An 18,742-nucleotide genomic window follows, 5' to 3' on the forward strand; every position below is an offset into this window, starting at 1 on the left:
ATAGTTACAAAGCAAGAAACTTAAATCTACTTCAAATGAAATTTACAGAGGCAATACCACTCATACTACTCCTTCCAGTATAACACATCAATCTAATCATAAGTGTTGGTGGCGATATAAGCCTGAAAATATGTCTACACTTGAATTGATCTCGGACATGATACAAGCCTCAGTCGTATAAGGTGATGATGTGCAGAGTTGCATTCCTTAGGCGTACCACAATCCTATGATAGGTGTTTCAAATGCCAGATTCACTCTGATTGTGAGTCTTAGTTGGTGAGCACCCATGCCTGTGGGTTTCAACAAAGCTGTAAGTGTCAACATGCAGCTCTTCAGTCCCTCCTTCACTTAAAGCTGAAATGACTCATTTATCTTCATCCATAAGAAGTAGGGCTGGGACGATACACCAACTGTGCGATCCAATACGTATTGTGTGACCTTGCTCATGGTCCGATATGTATCACGATACTTGCATGTGCAACCCGTGAAGATCTGGGGTAGAATAGGTCTTCAGCAACCCATGCTTGCTGTAAAAGGCGACTATGCTTGTCGTAAGAGGCGACTAACAGGATCGGATGGTCAGGCTCGCTGACTTGGTTGATGCATGTCATCGGTACCAATTGCGTGGATTGATGCTCATGATGTCGATCACTGGATTGTCTGGTCCAGACTCAATTATTTACAGACCGCCGTCATATAGCTGGACTATTGCTGAGTGCGGCGTTAAACAACAAACCATAGAACTTGCATGTGCACTTATCTGTGGTGTGTAAGCCATCTTTTTCATAGACAGGATTGCTAAATACCTGGCACACTAATGATTAACAGTTGGCAGTGTCAGGTATGGTGCAATGGATGAAAATATTTACGTTTTCACTTCTCATTTTCACTAGTAATTAGTTTTTGGTGTAACACTTATTCATGAAAACATTTAAGGTAAGAATCGATACTGTTTACTTAGTGTGCAACTGTCATCGATACTTGTATAAAGAAGTAAAAAATCGAGAATCCACCGATGCAGTGGTGTATCGTCGCAACACTAATAAGAATGAGTATTGGGTTTCATGACTACTGAGTGACTGTGTATGTACATGTCACCTTGTTCCTTCCTCAGGCTCTTCATCTGTGTGCCTTGGACAGTGGATCAAATATGGTAAGAACGATTTGACAGTCACCTCTATTAGTTGCATGTAGAGATTAAAACATTCCAAGCCGTTTTACAAAGTAAATTTGTGTTATGACTGTGTTTATGAGTTAGCACTACCACAGGGTTAAATTATGAGCTACTCTGTGACAATATTTTGAAGTTTACAACAACAATCTCAGCTTCACAATTTTGTTAAAATATACTTGAATCAGACTTGCTAACGTCCCCAGTAGCCCGTGCCTGACTATTGAGGGTGTAAAGGTTACAGTGTGTGAGATCGACAGCATGGGACGCTGCTTGCCTGCCATGTATTGCCTATATTGTTTCAGCACCAGTATCACACCAAGATTGACGAGTTCCTGGAGAGAGTCCAGGTGCAGATGGTCAAGTGTCTTGTGGAGAAGGTGGGTAAATAGCCATATATGCCAGTGTTGGTACCTCACACCTGCGTGGGGGATTCCAAGTTGGAATTGGGCCCAGAGCTACAGATAAGCTTTTGGTTATTTGGGTATTTTACCCATGGGTTTGATTTCTATTGCGCATCCACAATTTTTAGTGGGTATTCAATTTTTTTTTAACCCTCATGTTTCTTTACATTTGGGTGTTTTAACTTCAAATCTGTTTCTTAACAATGCTTTAAATAATTTTAAACCAAATGAATAGTAGTATACACATGTTTTACCAAATGTAACTGTCCATAAATGAATTTTGCAAACATTGCACATATATATTAGCCTAGCCATGAACTGCTGCCTTTTGCTATTTAGCAAGTTTCAATTTGTTTATTTTGTCCAGTTTCTTTACAACAAATTGGTTACCCAACCAGTTCAAATGAGTATAGGGTTTGTTCCTGGAGCATAACTCAAAGACTGTTTTACTCTTTCTAAACTCATAGTAGCACCATCCTACTGACCGTATTCGACGTAATAAGCACCTAGGGCGCTCTCAAAATTAGAAATAGGGGGCTCTTATTGGAATATTATTTTGGTGAAAAAAACAGAGTTGAAAGTACGTAAATTTCGTGGTTTATGCTGACAACTTGAAATGTTTATATACGACATATATATTTTTCCAGGATTAAATTGCCCATAATTAAGGGTGCATATAACACACGAGTGCGTATTATACGTGAATGAATAAGTCTTATGTACATTGATCAATCAGAAGGGGTGCTAATTGAGATTGTTCACTCGCCAATATATTAGCAAATATCGCCGTGGGCGCTTATTAGAGCAGGGCGCTTATTATCTCGAATACGGTAGCTGAAGGTACCATTGAGCTTGTTGAATCTCAATCAGTAAGTGATTCAGTGAGATCTGGCACCTTAGACCAAGTCCCTGACTGGAAAACTGCCGTGTGACTTGTTATTTTAATTCTGTCTGGTCAGAAGCTTGAATCTTGCACTCAGTAGAACATACCATTACCAGGTGATGAGTATTTGATAATTTTCACAACTTGTAGTATCATCAACTTGAGCATCTAGCCACTGATATCATTGTACAGCATTATAAGTGTATTGGTATTAAAAGTGTATGTGGATGTATGTTGAGTTCAATTGTGTATTGCAAGTACTCGTTAGCCCTTGATCCCTATGTACAGCAAGTCCACCTTATGTTGACATGTGTTGACGTGTGATGACGTATGTTGATGTGTGTGTAATCCTGCATTGCAGTTCCTGTCCGTGCTGGAGTCCGTACTGAGCAAGCTGGCCAGATACGACGAGGGAACGTTCTTTGCTTCCATTCTCTCTCTTACAGTCAGTACCCTAAAACATACCCATCTTGAAATAACAAAGCCTGACTTACGAAGTGTGTAGGGAAGCATGGGTGGGTCAGACATCTCAATTTGCTGTCGTCCTTTCAAATCCTAGATTTGATCATGTACCCATGCTTGTTGGTTTCATTAAAATCATAAACATATTTTTCCAAGTTCACTTTTGACTTACCTAACACCTGCCTCAAACCAAGCCCAACTTACTCACTGGGTATGATACTTTGATTTGATTTGAATTAAAGATGCCATGCAAGATGTCAAGAGTGTACAATGTGTTTTGTAGAAACCTGTAGACGAGTTGGGCAAGTCCTATGTTGACTTCATGCGAGGTAACCTGGATCAGATGAGACAGAAGATCACTGATGAACTCTACACTCTCACGTTGTTTGAGGTAGTTATATATGTCTGTGTGCATCATGTACCTTCTAGTTGTGGAATTATGTAAATGTAAAGACAAAGTGATAATAGGAAAATCAAATTATGTCTCTGCCAGCTGTGCAGTCTGACTTGAATGTTGTGACACGTATCCTGCTTGATGTGTTGTACTGTTTGTTTACAGCAATGGTACAGTGATCAGATGAAGATGATGTGTGACTGGCTGACTGACAGACTGGACCTGTCTCTCCACCCCTACCAGCTCAACTGTCTCATGACCATCAACAGGGTAGGCCTCTACTCCTCCTTATAGTAATGTCTCTCCACCCCTACCAGCTCAACTGTCTCATGACCATCAACAGGGTAGGTCCTCTACTCCTCCTTATAGTAATGTCTCTCCACCCCTACCAGCTCAACTGTCTCATGACCATCAACAGGGTAGGTCCTCTACTCCTCCTTATAGTAATGTCTCTCCACCCCTACCAGCTCAACTGTCTCATGACCATCAACAGGGTAGGCCTCTCCTCCTTATAGTAATGTCTCTCCACCCCTACCAACTCAACTGTCTCATGACCATCAACAGGGTAGGCCTCTCCTCCTTATAGTAATGTCTCTCCACCCCTACCAGCTCAACTGTCTCATGACCATCAACAGGGTAGGTCCTCTCCTCCTTATAGTAATGTCTCTCCACCCCTACCAACCCAACTGTCTCATGACCATCAACAGGGCAGGCCTCTCCTCCTTATAGTAATGTCTCTCCACCCCTACCAGCTCAACTATCTCATGACCATCAACAGGGTAGGCCTCTCCTCCTTATAGTAATGTCTCTCCACCCTTACCAGCTCAACTCTCATGACCATCAACAGGGTAGGCCTCTCCTCCTTATAGTAATGTCTCTCCACCCCTACCAGCTCAACTGTCTCATGACCATCAACAGGGTAGGCCTCTACTCCTTATAGTAATGTCTCTCCACCCCTACCAGCTCAACTGTCTCATGACCATCAACAGGGTAGGCCTCTCCTCCTTAGAGTAATGTCTCTCCACCCCTGCCAGCTCAACTGTCTCATGACCATCAACAGGGTAGGCCTCTCCTCCTTATAGTAATGTCTCTCTACCCCTACCAGCTCAACTGTCTCATGACCATCAACAGGGTAGGCCTCTCCTCCTTAGAGTAATGTCTCTCCACCCCTACCAGCTCAACTGTCTCATGACCATCAACAGGGTAGGCCTCTCCTCCTTATAGTAATGTCTCTCCACCCCTACCAGCTCAAATGTCTCATGACCATCAACAGGGTAGGCCTCTACTCCTTATAGTAATGTCTCTCCACCCCTACCAGCTCAACTGTCTCATGACCATCAACAGGGTAGGTCCTCTACTCCTTATAGTAATGTCTCTCCACCCCTACCAGCTCAAATGTCTCATGACCATCAACAGGGTAGGCCTCTACTCCTTATAGTAACGTCTCTCCACCCCTACCAGCTCAACTGTCTCATGACCATCAACAAGGTAGGTCCTCTACTCCTCCTTATAGTAATGTCTCTCCACCCCTACCAGCTCAACTGTCTCATGACCATCAACAGGGTAGGTCCTCTACTCCTTATAGTAATGTCTCTCCACCCCTACCAGCTCAACTGTCTCATGACCATCAACAGGGTAGGTCCTCTACTCCTTATAGTAATGTCTCTCCACCCCTACCAGCTCAACTGTCTCATGACCATCAACAGGGAAGTCCTCTCCTCCTTATAGTAATGTCTCTCCACCCCTACCAGCTCAACTGTCTCATGACCATCAACAGGGAAGTCCTCTCCTCCTTATAGTAATGTCTCTCCACCCCTACCAGCTCAACTGTCTCATGACCATCAACAGGGAAGTCCTCTCCTCCTTATAGTAATGTCTCTCCACCCCTACCAGCTCAAATGTCTCATGACCATCAACAGGGTAGGCCTCTCCTCCTTATAGTAATGTCTCTCCACCCCTACCAGCTCAACTGTCTCATGACCATCAACAGGGCAGGCCTCTCCTCCTTAGAGTAATGTCTCTCCACCCCTACCAGCTCAACTGTCTCATGACCATCAACAGGGCAGGCCTCTCCTCCTTAGAGTAATGTCTCTCCACCCCTACCATCAAAACAGACAATGTCAGAATCACATATCGAGGTGAGACCCACCACCAACTGTGAGCCCTTTGAGTCAGGATATGGTAAAATATTATTTTTTTAGGGTAAAATATCAGTCATACTTACCCTGACTCATACGCTGAAGCACCCACCCAGCAGTCCCTGCTTTCCTTGATGTGATTTTCGGCCAGTAAAGAGTAGGAAAATGGAGAGAATGATGAATCACATAGCTTGGTCAAGTGGTTCTGTTGTGCCTGCGCATGTGAAGGTGCATTTGGGTGAGATGGGTGCACAGCACAGGAAGTTTCCACTATCTTTTGAGAATGAGAAGAAATAAACAATTAGTATGAATTATGATATGTATAAATGATGTTTTACCCTAAAAAAATCATTTTTCTTCTCTTAACCGAAGGTATCCAGTGGCAATGAGCCAAAAGTTGGGTGTTAGTAGTCAAACTCCATTTCCAAAGTCCACCAGATCAGGGGGTTGGGGGGGATGTGTCATCGCCTGATGACTCTTGTTTGTCTATTTGAAACCAATTTATTGTGTGTTTTTTAACAGAAATGTTTCTCCGACTTCGAGCTGCAAGGTGTGCCTGAAAATGTCCTCAACTGCAAGACCTACACCACCATCTGCAGCCGGCTGCAGGTTTGTGACCCACAACTCAAATGCTGTCTCCAGGCTAGAACAGGCCTCTAGTAGCCCATGCTTGTCTCCCTGTGGGGATTCTGTGTCAGAACAGGCCTCTAGTAGCCCATGCTTGTCTCCCTGTGGGGATTCTGTGTCAGAACAGGCCTCCAGTAGCCCATACTTGTCTCCCTGTGGGGATTCTGTGTCAGAACAGGCCTCCAGTAGCCCATACTTGTCTCCCTATGGGGATTCTGTGTCAGAACAGGCCTCCAGTAGTCCATGCTTGTCTCCCTATGGGGATTCTGTGTCAGAACAGGCCTCCAGTAGCCCATGCTTGTCTCCCTGTGGGGATTCTGTGTCAGAACAGGCCTCCAGTGGCCCATGCTTGTCTCCCTATGGGGATTCTGTGTCAGAACAGGCCTCCAGTGGCCCATGCTTGTCTCCCTATGGGGATTCTATGTCAGAACAGGCCTCCAGTAGCCCATGCTTGTCTCCCAATGGGGATTCTGTGTCAGAACAGGCCTCCAGTGGCGCAGGCTTGTCTCCCTGTGGGGATTCTGTGTCAGAACAGGCCTCCAGTAGCCCATGCTTGTCTCCCTATGGGGATTCTGTGTCAGAACAGGCCTCCAGTAGCCCATGCTTGTCTCCCTATGGGGATTCTGTGTCAGAACAGGCCTCCAGTAGCCCATGCTTGTCTCCCTATGGGGATTCTATGTCAGAACAGGCCTCCAGTAGCCCATGCTTGTCTCCCAATGGGGATTCTGTGTCAGAACAGGCCTCCAGTGGCGCATGCTTGTCTCCCTGTGGGGATTCTGTATCAGAACAGGCCTCCAGTAGCCCATGCTTGTCAACCTTTGGGGATTCTGTGTTAGAACAGGCCTCCAGTAGCCCATGCTTGTCTCCCTGTGGGGATTCTGTGTCAAAACAGGCCTCCAGTGGCACATACTTGTCTCCCTGTGGGGATTCTGTGTCAGAACAGGCCTCCAGTGGCACATGCTTGTCTCCCTGTGGGGATTCTGTGTAAGAACAGGCCTCCAGTGGCACATGCTTGTCTCCCTGTGGGGATTCTGTGTTAGAACAGGCCTCCAGTAGCCCATGCTTGTCTCCCTGTGGGGATTCTGTGTCAAAACAGGCCTCCAGTGGCACATACTTGTCTCCCTGTGGGGATTCTGTGTCAGAACAGGCCTCCAGTGGCACATGCTTGTCTCCCTGTGGGGATTCTGTGTAAGAACAGGCCTCCAGTGGCACATGCTTGTCTCCCTGTGGGGATTCTGTGTAAGAACAGGCCTCCAGTGGCACATGCTTGTCTCCCTGTGGGGATTCTGTGTCAGAACAGGCCTCCAGTGGCACATGCTTGTCTCCCTGTGGGGATTCTGTGTCAGAACAGGCCTCCAGTGGCACATGCTTGTCTCCCTGTGGGGATTCTGTGTAAGAACAGGCCTCCAGTGGCACATGCTTGTCTCCCTGTGGGGATTCTGTGTCAGAACAGGCCTCCAGTGGCACATGCTTGTCTCCCTGTGGGTATTCTGTGTCAGAACAGGCCTCCAGTGGCACATGCTTGTCTCCCTGTGGGGATTCTGTGTCAGAACAGGCCTCCAGTGGCACATGCTTGTCTCCCTGTTGGGATTCTGTGTCAGAACAGGCCTCCAGTGGCACATGCTTGTCTCCCTGTGGGGATTCTGTGTAAGAACAGGCCTCAAGTGGCGCATACTTGTCTCCTTGTGGGGATTCTGTGTCAAATGGGTCCCTGGTCCAGACTTGATGATTTACATTTTGTCGTGATAGATTGTAATATAGCTGACTGCGACAACATAACTTGTAACAAATTTATTAATACTATAATCAGACTGCTAGATTTTTTATCAAGGTTGCTGACTGTGTATTTTATTGTATAGGTTGAGGAGGCCACCCAATCAGTGACACAATCAGAAAGCAGCAGTCGCACAACATTCCTGGGGAAGGTGCACAACGACAGCGGAGATGAGTCAGACTAGACGCTGTAGAGCTGCCGGTCTCTGATCTTGGGTCGGCCTGACATTCAGGCTGGGCAGCGTCCCCCGACATGGACAAAGTTGTCCTTAAAGATAATATGGTGTCAGTTTATTGCAATGTGTCAGTATGGAACTGAGACGGAATGTCTGCAGACATGTTCACCAGCCAGCACTGTCTGCAGACACATCCTTCACCACAGTGTTGGACAGACCAAGCCACAAAGGTCCAATAGGTGGATGAAGAAAGTCATGCAGTAGATTCGTCCTTGCTATTAGTCAGACCATGCTAACGGCTCTCAGCATTAATGTAGTCAAAATTGCTATCATCTCCTCAAACACATAACATTAATCCAATCCATTGAGTGCTTTCTTCTGAAGGTGTGTGGAATATGATCTCATTCAGTAGATTATCGTCAAGTCACAAGTGTATCAAATCTCATAAGTTTGTATTAGAACAAGGCTGTTAAAAATGTCAACTTTTCATATTACAATGTATTGTCATTACATTCCATCTACCTTTAAGCCATTAGGTTCCATCAGCTGTTAAGCCATTAGGTTCCATCAGCTGTTAAGCCATTAGGTTCCATCAGCTGTTAAGCCATAACGTTCCATCAGCTGTTAAGCCATAATGTTCCATCAGCTGTAAAGTCATAACGTTCCATCAGCTGTTAGTAAGGCAAAGCATTCCATTGGCTATTTAGTCGTAGTGTTCCATCCAATGTTTAGCGAAAGCGTTCCATCAGCTGTCCTGTCCAAGTTAGACTAGCTCCTTCAGGCTACACCACAGTTAAAGTCACTCATTAGAAGTCAGCTACCTTACATTGGGCTGGAAATGCAGTGTTGCCACCACATCATTGAAAGGGTACTGATATTCCCATAGATATCAACTGGTCATCATGTACAGCAGAACCTGTGTGAAGACTCAGTTATTCAGAATCTAGGTAAGAGCTTAAGAACAAAATGCCTTCTTCACACAGTAATGTAGTCATTCATCATGCACAGGCACATAAAAGAGAGTCTCACTGTTAGGAATTTAAAGTCATGCAGTTAGGCATTAAGAGTCACACAGTTAGGCGTTAAGAGTCACACAGTTAGGCGTTAAGAGTCACACATTTAGGCATTAAGAGCCACACAGTTAGGAATTAAGAGCCACACAGTTAGGAATTAAGAGCCACAGTTAGGCATTAAGAGTCCCACAGTTAGCCGTCAAGAAGAACACAGATACATATTTGTAATATTGACAAACTGTTTACCATCTTAAGACCATTGTGTTGGTAGAGTCATTTTTTAATAGTTTCAGTGATTATGAGTGTATACTGAAGTGAATTGTAGGCCTTTCTAGGACAGTTTTGTACCTGAATTCTTGTGTCGTGAGTTGTAGTGATGTGTGTGGATCTACTCCCGCCGCAGTTGGGTCGGACTGCACCAGCATCCATTCCGTTGTTACATAGAACATAATCATTCCAAGTGATATACAACTTTGTTTGGGGAAATGTTTTGTTACATGCCATGCATTTTTATGATGTTTTGTTGACTGTTTTATGATAGTTCCTTGTCAACTGAGGTTAAACCTTAAACTTGTTGTGTTTTGTGTGTTCTTGAGTGAAAATGTGATACATGTGATCCCTAAATTCTTCTATTGTACAAGCTAGTAGTTCTCCATGACACCTCTGTCGACATGCACCCTGGACCACACTCCTTGTGGGGCTATAGTTTTCAGGTTTGCCCTCTGTTTGCTGAAACCGTATAACTTCAGAAAATCTTTCAAAAGAACCTTTTTGCATTATTACAAATTTTTCTTCACACAGAAAATCTGTGGGATAGTCCAGTCTTTGTTCCCAGCATGGGAGTAATGCTAAAACCATACACACTCGTTACATACATGGCACCTTTTTAAAGGGAGAAAACTCTGTATTGTTGAGTGTGTGGATTTTTTAATAAAGTAGTATGTTTTTGCAATGAGGATTTGTAATGAAAGAAATTAGGCATTGTGTATCTGTTTGAGTTACAAGTTGAAATCCTAATCAGCAATGACAAACACGAAAATAAAACTTGGCACCCTCTTAAACATTTGCTACAAGATAAGTTTAATTCCATGATGTGAATATCTTGTAAACCATTCCATTCATTAATGTAACTGGACATTAATCCTAGTATATATTCATTACCTAAGGGAATCTGGAAATAAAGAGTACTGTGGTACCCTCAAGTGTGCTATCCTGTATCCAACAAGATGGTGAGTGTTGACATTGTGTGGTACTAGTGGAGTCATGTTCACACAAGGTTGTTGCCTCAGGATTCAATACACTATGTTGATTTACTGAAAATTTTATCTTCTAAAGTTTCAAGATTTTCAATGATTGTGAGAATTGTGCAATATTTTCTGTTCCTTCGTGATAACCTTATACAGTTGTCAATTGTACAATTTACATTATTTATTCTATAGAGATTGAGTGGAAAGTCTTTTTTGTAAATAGAAACAGTTATTTATACTTGATAATGTGGTTGCATGAAGAGCAAGCACCTGCTCGGTAGATTATTCTAGAGAAAACCCCTCATCCCACTGGGTTTCAGTGAAACAATATGGTGTACATTATGTGGAAATGGAAGTAGCAACCACATGTATGAGAAATAAAGTGTTTTGTGTTTGATTTGTGAAAGGTGAGACATTACCCCGGTATGTTGTTTAATTGAAATGCTCTGGTTTGTGGGGATAGTTATTAATTTGAGTTTTGTACTTGTTTTATTTTTGCCAGAGATATCAATGGAAACAACTGATATTATATTGTGTTAAACTGTGCATAGGTTTACACTGGTTATTAAAGAGTATTCATTTAAAATATGCAACCACTTTAGTATTGTAGATGATGAGTTATGCAGTACGAAATGTTTGTTGAACTGTCTGAACCATGTGTTGTTGACTGATGTCACGCCCAGTGCTGGTAGCCCTACCTGTTGTAGTCACCTGGCGCTCGCTCATTAGCCTAGGTATAGTTAGTTAAAGGCACATCACCAGCCCTCTAAGCTCCCTCCCACATCTCCAGCCCAAACTCCATCCCACATCACCAGCCCTCTAAACTCCCTCCCACATCTCCAGCCCTCTAACCTCCATCCCACATCACCAGCCCTCTAAACTCCCCCCCACATCTCCAGCCCTCTAACCTCCCTCCCACATCACCAGCCCTCTAAACTCCCTCCCACATCACCAGCCCTCTAAACTCCCTCCCACATCACCAGCCCTCTAAACTCCCTCCCACATCACCAGCCCTCTAACCTCCCTCCCACATCACCAGCCCTCTAAACTCCCTCCATCACCAGCCCTCTAACCTCCCTCCCACATCACCAGCCCTCTAAACTCCCTCCCACATCACCAGCCCAAACTCCATCCCACATCACCAGCCCTCTAACCTCCCTCCTACATCACCAGCCCTCTAACCTCCCTCCCACATCACCAGCCCTCTTACATGTTTGTTTTGAAGCAGTGATTGCAAAATATCCTGTCTGTGACAAACATCGAATGTTTCCCATGAATGAGAAGTGATTGGTCTTATATGTCAGCAAAAACACAATAAGCCATGAAATATAACAAGTGAGACCTAACATGCAAGTAAGTACAGAGACACCACCTGCCTTGTGGTGCCTAGTGGAGGCAGAATGTGCCTTGTCCTGTCAGTTGACATATTGGCGCTGTATTGCAAGTATCACAGACATTTGTCAGCACCATACCCATGCTTCACCAAAGTGGAAAACATCTCAGACCTGCATCACTTTGGGTTTTCCTCCCACCTCAAGCTGCCACACCACAATATAACTAAAAATACTGTTCAAATTGGCATTAAACCCAACTCCCTCACGCCCTCACTCCATGACTCTGTCACAGACACTGTGCATACTGCTCACACATTATTGTTCCCAAATGGTAAAATACATACATTTATCAAGTTGCCGTAGACATCAGTATGAATCCGATGTTATCCATCCCTATTACTTGTTCTGTTTCATGTGTGGATTAAGCTTGTATGTCGTATCTGGAGCCAGTGAGTATGGTGTATGTCTAACCAGCCATCTTCAAACTGGTGATGTACCTTTAAGGCATTGCTTCCTGCTTTTCTGCCCAACACACTTTGACCTGCATGTCTAACACATTGGCATCTAATTCCATCCTCACAGATCACAGGCCCCCTTCATGTCCATGCCTGTCAGATCTGTCACAAATCCTGTGGAAAATGAGCAACACCTGGAAAACAAGGAACCGTCTTAGTTTCTTGACTGGGATCCGTCTTAGTTTCTTGACTGGGATCCGTCTTAGTTTCTTATCTGGAAACTGTCTCAGCATCTAGACTTGGAACCATCTTAGTTTCTTGATTGGGAACTGTCTCAGCTTCTTAACTGGGAACCATCTTAGTTTCTTGACTGTTAACTGTCTCAGCTTCTAGACTTGGAACCATCTTAGTTTCTTGACTGGGAACTGTCTCAGCTTCTAGACTTGGAACCATCTTAGTTTCTTGACTGGGAACTGTCTCAGCTTCTAGACTTGGAACCATCTTAGTTTCTTGACTGGGAACTGTCTCAGCTTCTAGACTTGGAACCATCTTAGTTTCTTGTCTGGAAACTGTCTCAGCTTCTAAACTGGGAACCATCTTAGTTTCTTGACTGGGAACTGTCTCAGCTTCTAGACTGGGAACCATCTTAGTTTCTTGACTGGAAACTGTCTCAGCATCTAGACTGGGAACCGTCTTAGTTTCTTGACTGGTAACTGTGTTTACTTTTAGTTTCTTTACTGGGAACAGTTTTTAGTGTAAGTTTCTCGACTGCAAACCATTTTTAGTCTTAGTTTCTTGAATTAGTTTGGACAAGTGTAATATGCATTGATTAAATCCATACCTAAGTTGCACCTGTAACAAGAGGAGCCTGATTGATCCTGAAGAGAAGCAGATAGTTCAGTCTTCATCAATTATGTTTTTGATATTCCCATGACGAGCCATCCCGTTAGCATAAATTACTAAGTATTTACATAATGTGATAACTTCTAATGTCTAATAAAAATATCAAAGACTTCAGAAATGCATCATCATAATGGTGAAAATTGATGGAGTTTATGGTCATCCATGAGTGATGCTGCTGCTGAAAGTCTTATGTATAATTAATCCATGGGCTCACTCACAGCAGTTTGGCTGTCAGATATTCAGAGTGTAACTCATACAATTTTCTTGATATATGTCTGTGAAGAGAATAGTCTGGTAGAAATTCTAGATATTCACACATCATCAACGCTGTATACCATATTCGCCATATTTAGCATCCCAGGTGCTTAATTGACAAACAAAGTGTTTATTAACACCATTCACGAGTTTGTTACTGTTTCCGGTGTTAACATGTCGGCGGTATTGTGTTCACGTGGGCATTAGAAAGTCCAAGCTCAATGTCTCCATGTATAATATGCACCCCTTTCTACACGGATGTATTTGCTGTAAAAAATGTGTATTATACACAAGAAAATACGGACTCATGTTAACAATGGGCTTTGTACATGGCCCTTATAAGATTTCTTGCATTTGGGTCTGGAAAGTGGTCAGGGGGTGATAATTGAGGCGGGGCGCTTAATATGGCGAATATGGTAGGTTCTTCCGGATTAGCTAGCAAAGCTGGAGGCATTCACCTGTTACTGTTACCATGTTGCCCCTAGATATGATATGTAACTTATGTAAGATTTGTAGATTATTGTATATTTCCTAGTGTAATGACATAGTGTAGATAGTCACCACCCGACCATCAGTGTAGACTCAGTCTTTGTATATAGTAGAGCCAGAATCTCGGGACGAGTTGCTCTTGGTAGGGGACTCGCTGTTAGTATACCCACAAATATACTATCCCAGTAACAAATTATTTAATTACCCATATATCTCTTCAACCTTCTCTATGAAGACCTTGTTGGTGCATATTGACTTGTTAATCAGTATAACTCAATAGCCTATTGTACTGTTATAGATTTGTAATATTTCTGGATATTTATCCAATATTGTTACAATTTATTGTAGCCATGCAATCTTATTGACAACTGCGATTGTAGTATAAAGCTATGTTAGATAAGGCGACAGTTAACCAGCTATTCAGTACAGTGATTAGTTCAGACAATTACAAGGTAGTGAGTCGTCAAACCATTAGACCTTGTGTCCAGCCGTTGTTCGGTTTATAGATGAGGTACTGTCGCTCTAACTCGCCCCAACTGTCTCATTGTTTCTGTTGGATAATTGTAGATTTTTTATACAAGTTTATTGTGTTTACGAGAAATCCAGTTTTATTATTAAGTATTATTCTTTCCATGGTTTGTGATTATTTTTGTACTTTTTATATTTTTTACTTATCCTGCATTACTCCTTAATGCATATTACTGCTTGTTCTTGACAGAGAAAAGAGTTGTGTGAAGGTCTCTGCTTGAAGAAGTTGTTCCAACTAGCTGAGAGGCCAACCCTATCACGCAGCTCCCACGTGACCAAAGGAAGTGACGTCACGGATCCTCACATTACTCTCGTCACTTGCTGAAAGAAGACCCGTTTTTGATCTGTAGCATAAACTTGTTCAAACCCTTACATGTTTTGCTTCTTGGGTTAATGTTCAATGTGCTTGTGTTGTGCACACGGTTTGTATCTTGTGAAACATTGTATGTTTTAACATGTGCATAACTTTTGTACACCTGCTGGCGTTTTCTTAAGAAAGAAAACAATGATAAACCCAGGTGTCTTGTTGTTTCAAGTAGCCATCTTGAATATTTTACATGGCCAGTTATTAACTGGCTTGCGTTCTATATTCTTCTTGCTTTGTACCCCTCCATTGGCATACCCTCACAAGTATTTTGTCTTCGTTTTGTATGTTGTCTTACGTTTGTCGTAATAATTGTTTCATAAACCCATGCAGTGGGATTACCCACAAATTATAGCATACATCATCGGGAGGGGACGCATTGTGATTTTACACTGCTTCATTGCAGATATCATGCCCTCATGCTCAAAGTGCCGGCGTAATATGTCGGCGTGGGATCCCCACCCCCTGTGCCTTTATTGTACATCTAAATGTCCCCAGGGTCATAGATGTACAGAATGTCTCCGCTTTCCCCACAGCTTTCAGACGGTACCTCCGTATGTCCAGGAAACGGAGAACGCAACAGGCCAGGAAAACACCGGCGCCAGATGTCTGACTTATCCGAGTAATTGCCCACAGCCAGATCGGCTATCTCAGACGACAACTCCCTGACCTCAATTACTACCATGATGTCGGGCCCCTGGTCTCAGTTTCTACCCAGAGCTCCCTGACGACCACTACTGCGTCTATCTTAACAGCGCCTATCCAGTCAACCAGACAGACGCATGGCGCCCAACAGGCACCCTGCCTATGGCCCGACCCACTGCCATTTCCAGATTGGCACTGAACGCCAAAGGCTACTCGGCCAGAGCAGCTTGGGCCATCAAGATGGCATATCGCCCAACCACCAGGAGCCTCTGTAATGATTAGTGGCAATCCTTCGAGAGCTTTTGCAGGGGCAAGCAACAAGACCCCAAATCTGCATCACCTCATTTCCTGGCCGAGTTCATGCTCCATCTGGGTCACAAGCGTAAACTCAAGGGCAGTTCCGGAGGATCGGCGCGTGACGTAAATCCCGAGCCTTTATTCTCCAGGCCTATGAGGCCACGGGATTGGACCCCCAGGCTCTAACAACCCACATGAGACCCGGGCGATCGCCTCCACTATGGGGCTACACAGCAACTGAGCTCTACTTGCCATCATGGAGAGGTGTTCTGGCGATCAAACACATTCGTCGCCAGTCGACATATGCAAGATGTCGCATTGGAGGATGTGCTAGGCACACATAACTCGGTCCGTCACTAGTGCCAAACAGGCTCCTCTACTACACGTCACTGACCTCGCCTCCAAGTCCAGAGCCGGCTTTTCGACCTCCCCTGGCGTAAGCCCTGGACTAGAAGGTTCATACCCCACTTACATACAGCTCGGTACTCCAGTCTTGACCTAACCGAGAGTTATTGTCAGGCTGCGCAGTTTCCCATACATGGAGTGGTAACCTGATGCCGACTACACAGCCGAGGGCGGGCTGAGGGAATTGGAAGTTCCCATACATGGAATGGTCACCCGAAGCCGACCACACAGCCTAGGATTGGCTAGGGAACAGAGTCTGGAAATAAAAGATGAAAGTCCACATCTGAAGGTTCACCCGCCTCCGGTTCCGTCCGATAAAGATGCATTAAGGAGTAATGCAGGATAAGTAAAAAATCTAGTAAAATCCTAGATATTTTTTATATTTGTATAATTATCCTGCATTACTGCGTCTAAAGGGACCCACCCATCGCAGATCTACCTCCCCACGAAGCCCGGACTCCATAGTAATGTAAGGATCCGTGACGTCACTTCCTTTGGTCACGTGGGAGCTGCGTGATAGGGTTGGCCTCTCAGCTAGTTGGAACAACTTCTTCAAGCAAAGACCTTCACACAACTCTTTTCTGTCAAGAACAAGCAGTAATATGCATTAAGGAGTAATGAAGGATAAGTATACAAATATAAAAAATATCTAGGATTTTACTAGTTACAGAAATGTTTATGTATTGACACTATTGTGTTTGAAAGTTTGACTCTATGGCTGAATATATTTGTATATTATACATACATTTTCTAATATATTGCATTATTCAGATCTGTTACTACATCTCAATATATATGTATACCGATGGGGAAGAGGAAATCAGTCACCACTTAGCATTGCCTTATGCAGTGAGTCTTAGACAGGAAAATACTTCCTTGTAAATTTGAAAGATATAACCGTTATTTCCATAACATTTATGACTTTATTTTTCCGTTCGGTTGACCTTTGTATCAATATTAATTTTAATCTATTCTTTGTGTTTATTTTTTTAACGTATGAAAGGAATCGGTTGCTCAAATTAAACATGTTAAATCTAACAAGAACCTAATGTGTAACTGGTATCAGTGTCTATACTACTCTCTGCTCTGAATTATCTTTTGTGTGATTATCGGTTCGTTGACTAATCAAAGACTAAACAAATATCAAAATGCTCAATGTTTTGTTTATCTGATATGATGATGTTGGCCATGATCTGTCAGTATGAGAGAACTTTTGGAGAGAAAACTTCAAACATGTACCATCTTATCAAGTCAATTTCTGAACAAGAGTTTCTATATAGGTTTGGTACTCTCAACACACTGTTTGAAATTATTCTATTTTCTAAACTTCTAGTAGTCTTGAGACTATATAGGAATAGTAATGTAGGTGATGTGTCATGCACAGTATAGTGTAACTCAATACTTCACGCTACGATATCTTGTCTTTCTCTGTGTCATCCTATATGTTACATGTAGATATTAGGTAGCCAGGGCTCTTCGTCTGGTCATTCCAGGGACTCCACACTGATGGATGAGAGCCTTGGTTCTGTTACTAGGTAGCCAGGGCTCTTCGTCTGGACACTCCAGGGACTCCACTGATGGGGGGAAGAGTCTTGGTGCTGGTACTAGGCAGCGATGTGATTTAGACAGTAACCCCGCTCAAACGATGCCACCCCCAGTAGCTACACATTCAGAACCCTACACTTTCCCTTCTCAAGGCATGCTTATTGTTGAGTTCATTTACTTCCTGTTCACTATTTATCAATATGCAAACTAACTATACCTAATGTGCAATAACTTGTTTTCAACTTGCAGATTAAATAAATAGCATTCCACAGTCGAAACCAGTTGTTGTGTCTGTTTCTACAATGCACTTGTTTGATAGGCCAGGATAGAGTTGGTCCCCAGCTACCTTGTCCTAAGAGCTGACAAGATGTCAATCAGTGGTCTGTCTGGTCCAGGCTAAATGTTTCATGGGCTGTTGTCATATAGCTGGAATATTGCTGTCATGTTGAGAAGGTGTTGGTAGGCAAGGACTGGTACCAGGAGTGGCTGCAGAGGAGGCACCAGCTTAGTGCCTACAATGCTCTTTCTCCAAGAATTGGATAGAAAGGGTTCTCATGCCTGTGTCAACTATCTGTGAATGAAGAGGGAAACCTACAGGTTGCTTCTTGAGAAAGGGAGGCCATACATTCAAAGGCAGGACACACAAGGCCTTGAAAATCAAGTCAAGGTCAAAGGTCACTGTAAATAAGTGGAGTGAGTGAGTATGGTTTTACGCCGTTTTTAGCAATACCGGTGGGGAACACCAGAAATGGGCTTCACACATTGTACCCATGAGGGGGAATCAAACCCGGGTCTTCAGCCTGACGAGCAAACACTTTAACCACTAGGCTACCCCACCGTGGAACCTGTAAATTCTCCCACATGACCTTTCTGTTACATATAATATATTATTATATATAATCTATGACAAACATCCTGAGATATTTCACAAAGTAACAGCAAAATGGTAAAAAAAATTCATTGTCTGCACTCTGCAATATTCCAGCTAAATGACAGTAAATAATTGAGTATGGACCAGACAATCTAGTTACTGACATCATGAGCATCAATCCATGCAATTTGGATATGATATGTTACCGAGTCCGACCACCGGATCCCCTTAGTTGCCTCTATGACATGTGTAGGTTGATGGCGACCTACATTCTTACCCAGAATCCACACAGGTTTGAAGAGCATTTGAATAAAAATCATGAACTATCTTGTTAACACATGGCTACTTTGTAAGTTGCTTCTC

At 43.4% G+C, this 18,742-nt stretch overlaps 1 protein-coding gene across 9 annotated transcripts in view; it reads left to right on the forward strand.

Annotated features, from left to right (window-relative positions):
- LOC124134384 (calcium-dependent secretion activator 1-like) overlaps nt 1-17,786 on the forward strand; it is a 119,592-nt gene extending 101,806 nt beyond the window's left edge. For all 9 annotated transcript variants that reach the window (XM_046499165.2, XM_046499189.2, XM_046499196.2 and 6 more), the window contains 7 exons: nt 1,115-1,153; nt 1,477-1,551; nt 2,820-2,903; nt 3,204-3,311; nt 3,480-3,584; nt 5,975-6,061; nt 7,939-17,786. In XM_046499165.2, coding sequence (XP_046355121.1) covers nt 1,115-1,153; nt 1,477-1,551; nt 2,820-2,903; nt 3,204-3,311; nt 3,480-3,584; nt 5,975-6,061; nt 7,939-8,037 — 597 coding nt within the window. In that variant the 3' untranslated portion in view covers nt 8,038-17,786. The remainder of the gene's footprint in view (nt 1-1,114; nt 1,154-1,476; nt 1,552-2,819; nt 2,904-3,203; nt 3,312-3,479; nt 3,585-5,974; nt 6,062-7,938) is intronic.
- The last annotated feature ends 956 nt before the right edge of the window (nt 17,787-18,742 follow it).

The sequence above is a fragment of the Haliotis rufescens genome, unplaced genomic scaffold, assembly GCF_023055435.1.
Source record: "Haliotis rufescens isolate VD_foot unplaced genomic scaffold, xgHalRufe1.0.p SCAF_16, whole genome shotgun sequence".
Lineage (NCBI taxonomy): Eukaryota > Metazoa > Mollusca > Gastropoda > Lepetellida > Haliotidae > Haliotis > Haliotis rufescens.